At 39.9% G+C, this 14,832-nt stretch overlaps 1 protein-coding gene across 1 annotated transcript in view; it reads left to right on the forward strand.

Annotated features, from left to right (window-relative positions):
• Positions 1-2,654: 2,654 nt before the first annotated feature.
• Positions 2,655-14,832, forward strand: part of LOC109935099 (BMP/retinoic acid-inducible neural-specific protein 3-like) — a 103,901-nt gene continuing 91,723 nt past the window's right edge. The window contains exon 1 of the mRNA XM_048602029.1: positions 2,655-2,887. Coding sequence (XP_048457986.1) covers positions 2,655-2,887 — 233 coding nt within the window. The remainder of the gene's footprint in view (positions 2,888-14,832) is intronic.

The following is a 14,832-nucleotide window of genomic DNA, read 5'->3' on the forward strand; positions in this document are numbered from 1 at the left end:
CACCCGTCTTCAAAGGAGCCCGTGCGAGCCACTTGGACTCCAGACTCACGTTTTGGATGGGGGACAAACCCAGCCGTTCGCCTGTCCGTCCCCAGGATACAGACCCTCTCCACGGAAGTGAATGACCTTAGTTGTGGCTTTGTCCCAATGGGCTTCTCGAAGTAAGAGTGGGAAAGGGATCGTGGTGAACGTTACTTGACTTTATCCACCCCATCCCAGTCCAGCCACATCTGCCTTCTCTCTCTCTCTCTCTTTCACTCTCTCTCTCTCTGGATGTGCGTCCTGCCCCAGGAAGGCTTTATAAGATGAGTTGCGCCCGCTCGCCCAGCCAGCGGTTGAGAGGTTCACTTTGCACAGTCGAGAGATCAGATCGGAGCGCCATGGGTCCACCAGCCTTCGAGAGACTGTGTCAGAAAGGTCAGTGTTGTCGGGTTCGGCAAGGGGACGTGCTGTCTTTTGCCTCTACTCGATTTAGGAACTGCGAAGGCGGGGAGGGATGCCGACAACTTGCAATCCCTCTGCTTTCTTCCCCAGCCTAGCCCTCCACACACACCACTCCCCCACCCCCCAACCTTCCTCTCTATCCTCTGCCCAATTCCCAGCTACTCGCTTTCAAGAGCCCTAGAAAAGCTGCCAAGTTCAGGATTGGCAGCAGTTTTGTCGCTGGTTCCTTCAGCTCGGAGAGGTAATGCGATGCCTTGGGACTAATTTGAGATCTCAGCACACCACAGTCAAACCGGAGGGGCGGCTGATTAACCCTCCAAAGACCGCGTTCGTCTCTGTGCAATCTCCTTGAGGACAGTCTGCACCCGACGTGCAGGGGAATGGGAGAGGAGAAGAAGTTAAAGATTTGTTTTAAATATTTCCACCGTCTCTTTCTGAGGAAACAGCTAGGAATTACCTCTAAGCGCATTTAAGGTCAAAGACAAAGTCGCTCTTTGCTAAAATTCTGTCAAATTAAATGTTGGTTGTTTCAATGTGATAATGAGTACAGCAAACACGTTTATTAAAACAGTGCTGAAGCATGGTTTCCCTTATTAATTGTTGTGTGCCTGTGCTTCAGACATATCACTGCAGTATCAAATGTGTTTGTGCCTGCGTGTATATGTACCTACCTGTGTGTATATCTGCTGTTGTGCGCGTGTCTAGGTGTGAGCCTCTGTAACCGTCTTTCAATTTATTCTTCTTCTTCATTGACATAAAGATGTGCTTGCTCTGTAGAAATGAACTGCGTATCAGTGTTTGGGCGGAGGGATGCTTTTTTTTTCTGAGATTCTGCATCTATCAGTCTTAGCTATCAAAATACTGGTGTCTATCTGTGTGTGCAGCTTTTTTTTAGAAAAATGTCAGCGCCTGATTGCGTATTTGCCTGTTTGTGTTTGTGTGTGTGTGCGTGTGGTTTCTTGAGATTTTACTCAAGCCCCATCATGTGTGGATGTGGGTTAAAGCTGTTTGTCTACCTCCTTGAATACTTGTCCACGTCCACAACAAAACCTAGAGAATTACCTCATTAACTTGGTGTTCCGTCATGTGTGTATGTACACCTGGTTGTCCAGCTAAGATCTGTGCCTCTGTGTCAGTATATTGCGTTTCAGTAGACCCTTGTTTCTCTGTATGTGTATTTGTGTTCAGATACAGTAACCTTTCTGGCTGTATTTCATGTTTCAACACATCCCTGTTTCTGTGTGTACATCTGGTTCTAATCTATTTGAATACATTCTGGGTGTGTGTTTGACTGTTTTATATTGACTGTATTCTGGGTGTGTGTTTGGCTGTGTCGTGTGGAGTACATTCTGCGTGTGTGTTTGTGTTTTATATTGAGTGGATTCTTAGTGTATGTTTGGCTGTGTTTTGTATTGAGTTTTAGATTGTATGTGTTTTACTGTGTTTTGTGATTAACATATCCTGGGTATGTGTTCCACTGTATGATGCGTAGTCTATTATAAGTGTATGTTTGGCTGTGTTCTGTGCCCTTATATTCTGGATGTGAGTTTGGCTGTGTTTTATGTTGAGTATATTCTGTGTGTGTGTTTGGCTGTGTCTGTGTGGATTATATTCTGGGGTGTGTTTGGCTGTGTTTTATGTTGAACATATTCTGGGGTGTGTTTGGCTGAGTCTGTGTGGAGTATATTCTGAGTGTGAGTTTGGCAATGTCCGTGTGGAGTATACTCTGGCTGTGTGCTTGGTTGTGATTTGTATTGAGCATATCTGAGGATTTGTCAGACTGTGTTTTGCGAATGTATCTCTGTGAGTGTGTATACTGACCTGCCTGACTCTGGGGAGGTCACGGGGCATGATATAATCGCCCCACTCCTGTTCCCTATACCCTGACAAATCCATTCTGCACCATTCCATTTTTCCTCTCTCTCATGGTGCCTTTCCTGGACATCAAGCTCTTCCCCTGATCTGATGAAAAGTCACCGGACTGGAAACGTTAACTCTACTTTCTCTCCTTACAGATGCTGCCAGATCTGCTGAGTTTCGCCAGCAAATGCTGGTTTTGTTTCAGCTCTTCCCCTCCCCTGCTCGGAGAGATTTGATGATTTAAAACAAAACAAACAGGATGTCCTTGTTCTTAATGTCTTTCTTTTTAAACTGGAACAGGTCTTGAGAGAGTGCAAGGAGAATGAAGAGGAAGAGTCCCAGATGGAAGGATGAACTGGCGGCTTGTTGATCTCGTCTCCTTGCTGTTCCTATGGGACAGGCTGGCTTTAACCCTCCACTGCTGGGCACTTCTGGTACTTTCCTGTCATCACCAAGACCAACATGCCACCAGCCCTCTCGACTGGCTGCTCTCAGACAAAGGACCTTTCCACCGCGCTCGGGATTATTCCAATTTCCTAGACAGATACCGCCAGGGATTTACTACCAGATATAAAATCTACAGGTAAGAGTGGCCCGGGGCGGACGAACTGCGCCAGAGCTTGAACAAAACAAAAAAAAAACGCTGCAAGTACTTACCAAGTCAGGTAGCATCTGTAGAGAGGAAAACAGCGTTTAGGGTGATAGCCAGAGCTTTGAATCTGTTTCAAGTTTGTTTATTTTTAGACTCTTTTTTATTGCTAATTTTTTTGTTTGTTTAAAGTGTACCTTTAAGACCCGTCCAGGACGCCTGTAAATCCGTTCGAAAGAGCCATCCGTCCCTAGCGAAACCATCAATGATGCCACCTACTTTAAAAGTGGCGTGTGTGTTTTCCCTTTAAGAGTCGGTCTATGAAGGCTCATGTTTATTCGGTTCCAACGCTACGGTCCGCGTGCTCACGACTCCCCCTGATGAGGGGATTGGGATCTGCAGTCCCTACGCCGCCAAAGGGGCTTGTTGCTTAATCACATATACACATTATACACATATAGCTGCCATCTGTGCAGACTCAAGAAGAGGTTAAAAAAAATCTTCGTTTGTGTTACAGTCCTGTGGTGACAGGAAGTGTTCCTCCGGTGGTCGTTATCTGGAGTAGATAACGCAAGAATGAACCACTAACAGCATTGCGGTTGAAAATTATAACTGACAACTGCACTATATATATGTATATATTCACACAGCTTCACTGGATCTATTACATTCCAGGTCTTAATTGTAAATTATCGGAATAAATCTGCAGCAATGACCCCTATTTCCTTCAACCAAACGTACATTTTTAATGTACAAATATATGACTGGTTTCAAAAGGTGCTGGTAGCATCTAATGATACAAGAAAGCAAACCCAAAACAGATTGAGGATGTACGTAAAATTCACAGAATGTAGAATGTGATAAACACTTTGGCCTGATTTGAGGCCGTAATTGAAACCCTGGATTTAGTTTTAAATTGAGCTTTGCTCTTCCGACTTGTTGAATTTGATGCCAGTCCGTAACTGTCACATGTCTGTAATGTCAGTTCAATTTCAGCCTACAGCTCTCTACCCGGTAGCTGTTATCTTGAACTTCCACCATTTGAATACCTGTATTATAGATTCCAGCTGACACCCTGCTCCAGGCACATGTTCAACTCCAAACACAAAATGTCTAGTTCCTCCCATTAGATTGGATCCTGCTTTAAACTCAGGTATCCTGATGACCTGGCTCTAATCAATCTCTTGTTGTTGGCAATGACTTACCTCATGTATTGTTCTGCAATGTTCCAGCCATGACATGCAGGATTTTAACCATACCATAAGATTACATTTTCTTTGTAGTTTCTCAAAAAAATGTTCCAAAGAAGTTACTTTTAATTTCATTCTATGGACATAATTACTTTGCCAGTTACATGTTTTATAGGTAATAGATATCAAACATTATGATTATTGGTGATTAATATATGTACTAACAGTTCTCTCATGGCATTGTTGCATTTTCACAGATAAAGTTTTCTGATAATCTGATAACATTTACAATGACAGGTACATTAAACCATTCATCCTAAAGTGAAACTTGATTTGATCAGTCCTGCTTAATGCTGTGATCTAATTGTTGTCATTCCTGCTGCAAACTGCTGGTTACTTAATAGTTAAAGAATCTTGCAGGTTGGCAATTGAGGGTTTCTAATGTTCTGACTCTTGGTCAGAACATAACAGCGTGAAATGGCTGCGTTATCTTTATCCTTATTATAATTTCCAAGTATAGTATTTCACATCCCTATTTTCATCGAGATTATAGGGCAGAAATTTTCGGCAGTAAAGCGGTCTCACTGGATGAGAATACAGGTTGCAGATAAGACAGAAAAATAACCCTAATTCTGCAGCACTTAACAATTTCTGACCTAACGTTCAATCAAAACCACATGATTAGATTCAACTCTACAACTTAATTAGGCCTCAAGTGTCCATTATCATTCTAACATGCATAAGCTATCTATGCACCTCAATTAGATACCAGTCAACAATTTTACTTTTAGACATCCAGTTAATTAATCCTATTTGTCTATTGATCAAAAGTTTTACAGTTTGGATTTATCTATCGTGCTTGAGGGATTTTACTTTGAATGTCACAATTCAAAGTGTTACTTCCCGCTGGTTCTTCTGGCTTTGATAACTTGCCCTCTCTCAAGGACATGAATTGGGGATTCATGACGTGCTCTGGATCCCAAACTATCTGTGAGCATTTTAACAGTAACAATTACTTTCAAAAAGTGCCTTTTACTTCAGAAAAGGCAAATAGTCCTGTGGAGCTTCACAGAGGTATAATGAAAACAATTAGACACATTGACAAAGGAAGGGGTATTAAGAAGGTCAACTAAATGCGTGGTCAAAAGACTGGGCTGGGAGGGAAGACTTAACAGAGAACTGGGAGATGAAAAGGAATTTGTAGAGTGTGTGGCTCTAATTTTCATTAGCTGAAAGCATAGTCTCTAATTGAGAGGTGAAATGAGTAGCATATATATCAGTTAAAATAAAATGTGTTAGAAATACTCAGTAGGTGTGGCAGCATTTGTGGAGAACGAAACAAAGTTAACAGTTCAGATTGATGACCTTTTATCAGAAGGAGCTACAGACCTGAACCATTTCTCTCCACAGATGCTGCCAGAACTGCAAAATATTTCTGGCATTTTTCCATCTTAATTTCACACTTCCAGCATCTGCGCTATTTTATTTTGATACATGTAAGATGTTAACTGATTTAAATATTGTCCTCATGAACTCATCTGACCTCTTCAAGAAGCAGCTCCTGCTTCACTCCATCCATCACTTGCATCCATTATTGTCTTTAAATTTGGGTTTGAGCATTTATTATAATGAGTTACAGTTCAATGTGGAATTTACAAAGGTCTAGTTTTGCTGTCAGTGGTGAAGAGATGGTGATTGCTCCTGACCTCATTGTGTGAGGTATTGGTGGTATTTCATGAGAGCAGAAACAAAATCTAACATGGAAAAGCTATTTAAGTGTTTCCTTCTGTAGAGTCTCTCAAATTTTATCCATGCACGTTATTTCTAATTACTCCTTAAACTTCTCAGAAGACAAAGCTCATGTCCAAATGTGACCCAAATCTTCAACATACATTTGCAATTCCCAAGGTTATCAGTTTGTCATTTTAATACATTCTTCAAATCTGACTGACTGAATTCCAGAGATACATTTTCACAGTCCCAGTGGCATTATGTCCCAGAGAGTTTTGTCATCAATATAACTACATGTACTTTTAAGTTACAAACATTGTCTTGGGCAACCATCTATCTCGCACTATTTGGAAAGAATTAAGGAATAAATCTATAATTTTCATAAACGTGCCATTTTATGAGCCAAGAATAATTCTGTGGCTCTCTAGATGCATTTGTAATTTTTGTTTTGATTATGCCTCTGCAAAGAACTTTGATTTACACTGAAGTTTTGTTTTACAAATGCATGTTGCTGTTTGTTTGTATCTGTGGCCAACTCACTGCTGCAACCAGCTCCCCTGACATCAATGACAATGTTATGTCATTTGAAATATTTAAATCACTTTACATTGTTTCCAACAACATACCAGGGTTTTGATTTGCTAATCCTAGTGTTCAATCTCTTTTTGTTGATGCTAATTTTTAGAGTAGCTTTTCTTAAATCATTCAAAGGACATGGGCATCATTTCTCATCTCAAAAGCATTTGTGAAGGTGGTGTTTACTGCTTTTTTGAATCACAGCATTCTATGTGATGTAGGTACATCAAGGGAGTGAGTTCCCGGATTTTGACGTAGTAATGGAATTTTGGTAGAGTTCCAAGTCAGAATGGTGTATGGCTTCAAAGGAAGTTAAAGATGCTGTTCTTCCCATTCCTCTGCTATCCCTGACCTTCTGTGCAGTAGAAGTTGTAGGTTTGGAAGATGTTATCTAAGATTTTTGGTGCATTGTTGCAATGCAATTTGTAGGTGGTACAAAATGCTGCCACTGTACATCATTGGTCGACGGAGTGAATACAAAGTGTGTCAGATGGGGTATCAATCTTGCAGCCTGCTTTGCCAGTGGTCTTAAGCTTCTGGAGTGTGTTCTTTGAGGAATTTATTGAAGGAGAATCGTTTTTATTCAGCTAATCAACTAAGTGGTTGCTTGTATTTAATTTTTATATGTTTGATATACTTTTTAAATTTTTTTCCATTTTAACAATATCTTCTGTAGGTAATGAAAGGTAGTATGTTGTATATATAGAGTGCTATTGAAACTTTTTTTTTAGACTCAATTAATTAAGGTCATATATAAGGTACAAAGTGAAATGGCTGGTAGATTTAGAAAAGTTATTACACAGCGGGATCAGTCAGATAGGTGGATGACTGTCAGGAAAGGTAAAAAGGTAGTTCAAAGTCTCCGGTGGCTATTCCTCTATCAAATAGATATTCAGTTTTTGGAACAGTTGAAGGGGACAGTCTCTCTGAGAAAAATGGAAGGGCCAGTAGTTATTGGACACTTGTAATGATTCTTATGTTAGGCAGCATTCAACAAGATTTAATAGAATTATTGTTATTGGGGACTCTCCTGTCAGGAGCATAGACAGGCAATTCTATGGCAATGAGCGTAAATTTAGGATGGTTTATTGCTTTCCCAGTGCTAGGATTAAGGACGTTTCTAAATGTTTCAAGCATATTGTTAAAGGTGAGATTGAGAAGCCAGAAATTATTGTACACAATAGGGAAAAGATTAAAGCGGTACAGAGTGAATTTGAGAGGCTAGGCAGAAGATTAAAAATTAAAACCTAAAAAGTAGTAATTTCTGGTTTACTCCCAATGCCAAACTCAAGCGAGGGAAAGAACAAATGGTTAAAAGAGATAAATCAATAGCTGAAGAGCTGGTGTATTGCTCAGGGATTCAGGTTTTTGGACAATTGGAATGTCCTTTGTGATAGAAAAAACCTGTTCAAAAAGGATGGGCCTAACCTAAACTGGAAAGGGACCAATAGCTTAGCTGGGAGATTTGCTCACTACATTAACAGAGACTTTATTTTGAAAGAGAGGGGGAGTGGAGGAATTCTAAGTCGCAGGGTAAAAGGCAGGATTTGTGGGGAAGGTTCTGAATGTGAGGAGAGCACATCAATTAGAAAAGAAAGACAAGGAGAGAGTCAGAATATGTAGTAACTCTGAACAACTAAATTGCATTTATTTCAATGCAAGTGGTCTTACAGGTAAGACTGATGAATTCAGGGCACGTTTAAGAACATGGGATTGGGATGTCATAGCTATTACTGAAACTTGGCTGAGAGATGGACAAGATAGGCAGCTCAATGTTCCCAGTTTTAAATGGGATAGGAAGGATAGAAAAGGAGGCAAGAAAGGAGGGGTGGCATTTTTGATTAAGGAATACATACTGCTGTTACTAGGGAAGATATTTCTGAAAAGCGTCCAATAAAAATATATGGGTAGAAATTACAAATAAGAAAGAAAAGATCACTTTGGTGAGATTTTACAAAGAGGTCTCGCAATAGTAAGAGAGAAATTGAGAAACAAATATGTAGGGAGATCTCAGAAATATCCCAGCATAATAAGGTTGTAATAATGGGGGATTTTAATTTTCCAAACATTGAATGAAACTACCATACTGTTAAAGGTTTGGATGGTGAAGAATTTGTCAAATGTGCTCAAGAAAATTTTCTTTATCAATATATGGATGCTCCTACTTGAGAAGGAGCAAAACTAGACCTTCTTTTGAGCAATAAGGCAGGGCAGGTGACTGAAGTAAAAGTGGGAGAACAGTTTGTATCTAGCAATCATAATTCTGTTTGTTTCAAAATGGTTATGGAAAGGATAAGTCTTCCATAAAAGTTGAAGTTTTTAATTGGAGTAAGGCAAATTTTCATGGTATGAAACAAAACAATTCAAATGTTGATTGGAGTGGACTGCTTTCAGGTAAAAGGATGTCTAACAAGTGGAGGGTGTTCAAGAGTGTGATGGCAAGAGTTCAGAGACATTTTGTTCCTGTTAGAGTGAACGGTAAGGCTGGTAAGATTAAGGAACAATGCATGAATAAAGATATTGAGGTCTAGTCAGGAATAAAAGAGAATCTTTTTTTTTCGATATAGACAGTTTGATTCAATTGAATTTCTTAATCAAAGTAAAGAGTACTGGGCATTCTTAAGACAGAAATCAGGAAAGCAAAGAGGGGATATGAGATAGCATTGGCAGATAAGGTAAAGAATAACCCAAAGGGATTCTATAAATACATTAAGAGCAAGAGGGTAACTGGAGAGAGGGTTGGGCCTCTTAAAGATAAAGATGCCGCCTTTGTTTAAACCCTGGAAATGGGAGAGATACCAAATAAATATTTCACATCAGTTTTTTCCTGTGGAGCAAAAACAAAAGGAGTCTGGAGAATGCAGAGAAATAAACTTTGATGTTTTAAAAACAGTTCACTTTACAGAAGAGGAAGTTCGGGAGATCTTAAAGAATATAAAAGTGGATAAATCTCCAGGACCTGATCTAATGTATCCCAGAATGTTGTGGGAAGTAGGGGAGGAAATTATGATACCCCTTGCAAAAACATATGCCTCATCCATAGCTATGGGTGAGGTGCCTGATGACTGGAGGGAGGTTAATGTTGTAACTTTGTTTAAGAAAGGTTGTAAGGAGAAACCAGGGAACTATAAACCTGTGAGTCTGACATTTGTTGTGGGTAATTTCTTGGAGGTGATTATTAAAAATAGGATTTATGGACATTTAGAGAGGCAAAAATTGATGAGGGATGGTCAGCATGGTTTTGTACAAGGGAAATCATGTCTCGCAAATTTGAGTTTTTTGAGGAAGTTACCAAAAAGGCTGATGATGGCAGAGCAGTAGACGTTGTTTATTTAGATTTTAGTAAAGCCTTTGATAAGGTTCCACATGGTAGACTAATTAATAAAGTTAGGTCACATGGGATTCAGGGTGAGCTTGTCAATTGGATACATAATTGGCTTAATGGCAGGAGCAGAAAGTAATGGTGGAGGGTTCCTTTTCAGATTTGAAGCCTGTGACCAGCAGTGTTCCACAGGGATCAGTTCTGGGTCATCTTTTGTTTGTCATTTATATAAATGATTTGGATGAGAATATTAGAAAGCATGTTTGGAAGTGTTGTGGATGACACCAAAATTGGTGGCATTGTAGACAACAAAGGAGGTTTTCTAAGATTTCAAAGGGGTCTCGATCAAATGGGTCAATGGGCTGATAAATGGCAGATGGCGTTCAATCTGGATAAATGCGAGGTATTGCATTTTGGTACAACAAACAATGGTAGGGGTTATTCAATTAATGGTAGGGCCTTGTGTAGTGTTGTAGAACAAAGGGACCTAGGGGTGCAGGTACATAATTCTTTAAAATTTGCATCATATATAGACAGGGTGGTTAAAAAGGCATTTAGCACATTTGCCTTCATTGCTCAGTCCTTTGAGTATAAGAGTTGGGGCATTATGTTAAGGTTGTACAGGACATTGGTGAGGCCTCTTCTGGAATACTGAGCCCAGTTCTGATCACCCAGTTATAGGAAGGAGATTATCAAGCTGGAGATGATTCAGAAGAGGTTTACCGGGATGTTGCTGGGTATGGAAGTTTTGAGTAATGTGGAATGTCTGGATAAGCTGGGACTTCTTTCACAAAAGCGTAGGAGATTGAGAGGTGACCTGATAGAAGTTTATAAAATAATGAGAGGTATAGATTGAGTTGATGGTAGGTGCCTTTTCCATAAGAAGGGGAATATCAAGGCTAGGGGATTCATTTTTAAGGTGAGAGGACAGAGACTTAAAAAAGACATTTGAGGCAAATTTTTTTACACAGAGGGTAGTTCGCGTGTGGAATGAACTTCCAGAGGAAGTGGTGGATGCGGGTACAATTACAACATTTAAAAGACATTTGGATGGATATATGAATAGGAAAAGTTTGGAGGGATATGGGCCAGGGGCAGGCAGGTGGGACTAGTTTAGTTTGGGATTATGTTCAGCATGGACTGTTTGGACTGAATGGTCTGTTTTTGTGCTGTATGACTCCATGACTCTATGAGAGCTCTTGGAGCAGCACTCGTTCAGGCAGTGGGCAGTCTTCTGTCACAGTCCTAACTTTAAGGAGGCACCAGGTGAGTTTTTCACAGCAAAATCTTCAGCCTCACACTCCTCTTGTAGTTACAATATTGATTTAGTTGGTCCAGTTCATTTTCTGGTCAATGGTAATCCCCAGGTTGTTGATAATGGATGATTCAGCAATAATAATGCCATTTAATGTCAAGTGGCATTAGTTGGACATTCTCTTGTTCGAGATGGTCATTGCCTGACTTGTGAAGTTCAAATGTTACTTACCACTTATCAGCTCAAGCCTGAATGTTGTCCAGGAAATGTTACATTTGGACATGGACTGCTTCAGTACTTGGGGTGTTGTGAATGGGGTTGAACAATATGCAGTCATCAGCAAACATCCCCACTTCTGAACTAGTGATGAGAGATTAAGCAAAGAAAAATGCCCTTCTCAAGTTGTGTCTTCACAAAAGAAGACACAAATAATATCCCAATAGTATAGGGAAACACAGGGTCTAATGGAAAGGAGGAATGGATGAAGTTAATATGAGTAAGGAAGCATCATTGGTGAAACTAATGGGGATTAAGGGCAGATAAATTCTCAGGGCCTAATAGGCTTCATCCCAGAGAACTTAAGGAAGTGGCCCTCAAAATAGTAGATTCATTAGTGGTCATCCTTCAAAATTCTATAGACTGAAAGTATAGTTCCTATGGATTGGAAAGAAGCTAATGTAACCCCACTATTTAAGGGAGGCAGAGAGAAAACAACAAATTACAGATCAGTTAGCTTGATATCAGTCATGAGAAAAATGCTCAAGTCCATTTTTAAAGATGTGCTCCCACGCACGTTGTAGATAGTGAAAATATCTAAGAAAGTCAGCATGGATTTGAAAAGGAAGAGTCGTGCTTGGAAAATCTGCTGGAATGTTTTGGGGATGTAACAAGTAGAATGGATAACAGGGGAGCCGGTAGATGTTGTTTACTTGGATTTTCAGAAGGCCTCAGATGACATCCCACGTAAGAGATTAGCAGGAAATTAAAGCACATGAGGTTGGGGATAAAGTAGTGTACTGACATTGATTGAGAACTGGTTGACAGACAAGAAGCAAAAAGTATGAGTGGTAGGCAGTGATGAGTCGAGCACCACAGAGATCAGTGCTTGGACCTCAAGTTTCACAATATGGTCGAAAAATTTGGATGAGGAAGCTACGTGTCCTATCTCCAAGTTTGTAGATGACACAAAGTTGGGAGGGAGGGCATTTTTTGAGGAGGAAGCCGAGAAGCTTCGTTGTAACTTGGATAACTTCAGTAAGTGAGCAAATATATATCAGATGCAGTATAATGTGGACAAATGTGAGATTATCCACTTTGGTAGCGGAAACAGGCAGACAGATTATTATCTGAATGGTGATAGCTTGGAAAAGGGGGTTGTGCGACGTGACCTGGGTGTCCTTGTACTTTTTTTGCTGCAAGTAAGCATACAGGTGCAGCAGGTGGTGAAGAAGGCAGACGGAATGTTGGTCTTCATAGCAAGAGGATTGGTGTACAGGAGTAGAGATGTCTTGCTGCAACTGTACAGGGGGATTGATAAGACCATACATGGAGCATTGTATGCAGTTTTTGTTTCCTTATCTGAAGAAGGATATTCTGGCAATGGAAGGAGTGCAAAGAAGATTTACTGGACTGATTCTTGGGATGCAGGGACTGATGTACAGGGAGAGACTGGATTGTTTAGGATAATATTCACTTGTGTTTAGAAGAGTGAGGGGGAGATGTCATAGAAGCTTACAATATTCTAACAGGATTAGATACGGTAGATGCAGGAAGGACGTTGTTGATGGCCGGGGAGTCCAGAACCAGGAATCACAGGCTAAGGATAAAAAGTAGGCCATTTAAGACAGAAGTGAAGAGAAATTTCTTCACCCACAACATGTTGAGCCTTTGAATTCCCTGCTACAGAAAACTGTTGAGGCCAAGTCATTGAAGACTTTCAAGAAAGAGGTAGAAAAAGTTCATAGGACTAAAGAGCTCAAAGGATATGGGGAGAAAGTAGAAACAAGTTACTGAGTTGAATGATCAGCCATGATCACATTGAATAGTGGAGTAGGCATGAAGGGTCAAACAGCCTACTCCTGTTTCTATATTCTACATTTCCAAACTGTTTGGCAGTGTCCGTTTCAGCAAATAATACTTTTTAAGAATTTCTGTTTCCATTTGCTGGGTGGACTGTAGGTTTACATTTTCTATTGACTTTCTAACTCAGATTAAGATTTTTTTTGAATTTTTTATCATGCACCAATGCCCTTTGAATACAATATTCATGCAGTCATTTGTCTGATTGTGCAGAACATGAATATTATTGCAAAGATTATCGTTGTCAAAGATTTTTATCTTGTGCCAATGAGGACGAATGCCAGAAATCCAAATTTCATGCAATCACAACAACTTGTAATATGAAAGAAAAGGGTGCTGCTAAGTTGGCAAGCCAACTCTGATTGGTCAAGGCATTACCATGGAGAAAACAACAGAAATAAGCTGTATCACGCAATTACTATGCAGCATCTATGCGAGAGGTATTCTTCAGAGACAGGATGTTACTGCCATTTCTGTCTGCCTCACAGTTACACGGTGTTGTGCTTGAGTCTCAGTGCTAATGAGATGCCCCAGCCACCCATGCAATTAGTTGATCAAATCAAACATCAATTGTTCATATTGGCAGAGAATTAAACAGTGGTCAAAAACCCTGAACAAAATGGCTTCTGTTTGATGTAATTCCACTGTTGGGTAGCACTTGCTAAGCAATCCTGTGTTGAAAAAAAGACACATTCTGACAAAGCATTTTGCCAGGACAACTTGCAAGAAAACTAACATTTATACAACATAAGGGGAGAGTGCTGATTAGTTGACAAAAGAACTCCAGCCAGTGGAAGTTTTGCGATGATAAATCTAGCAAATGTTGTTTAATTGCAAAATCATGTCTCATGTTGGACACTGTGTGGTGACCTCTGCAAGCATGGGCCACTTGGGCTCGGAACTTGCTGGACAATTCTGTGTGTGTGCAAAATTACACTGACAACAAATTTCAGGCTCACAGTTTGGCTCACTAGTGTATACTGGAAACTATATATATGTACCTGGCTGTGCTGTTTGCAACCAGAAAGAACAAGTACATACGTGGCATTTGTTTCTATTCAACAAAATAGGTGGCAGCAATTCTCAGGTTAATTTTTCTGGACAATACCCTAACCAATCAGCGTAAACCTATGTGGTTTAAAATTTAACACAGCCAAGCCATTAGCTGTAAATCATCATGATTATTGCATTCTCCAAGATAATAATTTGACCAATCGGAGTCCACTTGCCAACTGATTGCCACTCTCTTTTTCAGCAATATAAATGTTGACTTTCCTGTTAAATTGACATCTTGTGAGTTATCCTGATGAATACAAGATGCAAAGCTTCATTAAAATGTGTCTTAGTGCTTCTAATGCTTCTAACTGAATATTTGAATCCTAAGTGTGCTAATAGCTGTACTAACAACTTTTCTAATATAATAACTTAAGCTCATAACCTGGTTCATTCACACTTGGTAGAAGCAACATTTATTCATATGTAGGTACCACTCCTCTGGAAACAAAGGGAATATGTTCAAAACCTTTGTATATTTTTAAAATTATCTATGAGCTTCGAGAGATGATAATGCTCCAATGCTTTCTCCATGGTTACACCTCATTCAATCAGAGTCAGTTTTCCAACCCATTCATACACTTTCCTCCATCAGTATAAATTATTGTGAACGCATAAAATTTGCCATGCTTGCTTTGATTCCATGAATGTGAAATGAAAAGCTTTGAAAACATATGTCTCTTCATTGAGATAACAAGGTGTAGAGCTGGATGAACACAGCAGGCCAAGCAGC

The sequence above is a fragment of the Rhincodon typus genome, chromosome 10 (assembly GCF_021869965.1).
Source record: "Rhincodon typus isolate 14 chromosome 10, sRhiTyp1.1, whole genome shotgun sequence".
NCBI lineage: Eukaryota > Metazoa > Chordata > Chondrichthyes > Orectolobiformes > Rhincodontidae > Rhincodon > Rhincodon typus.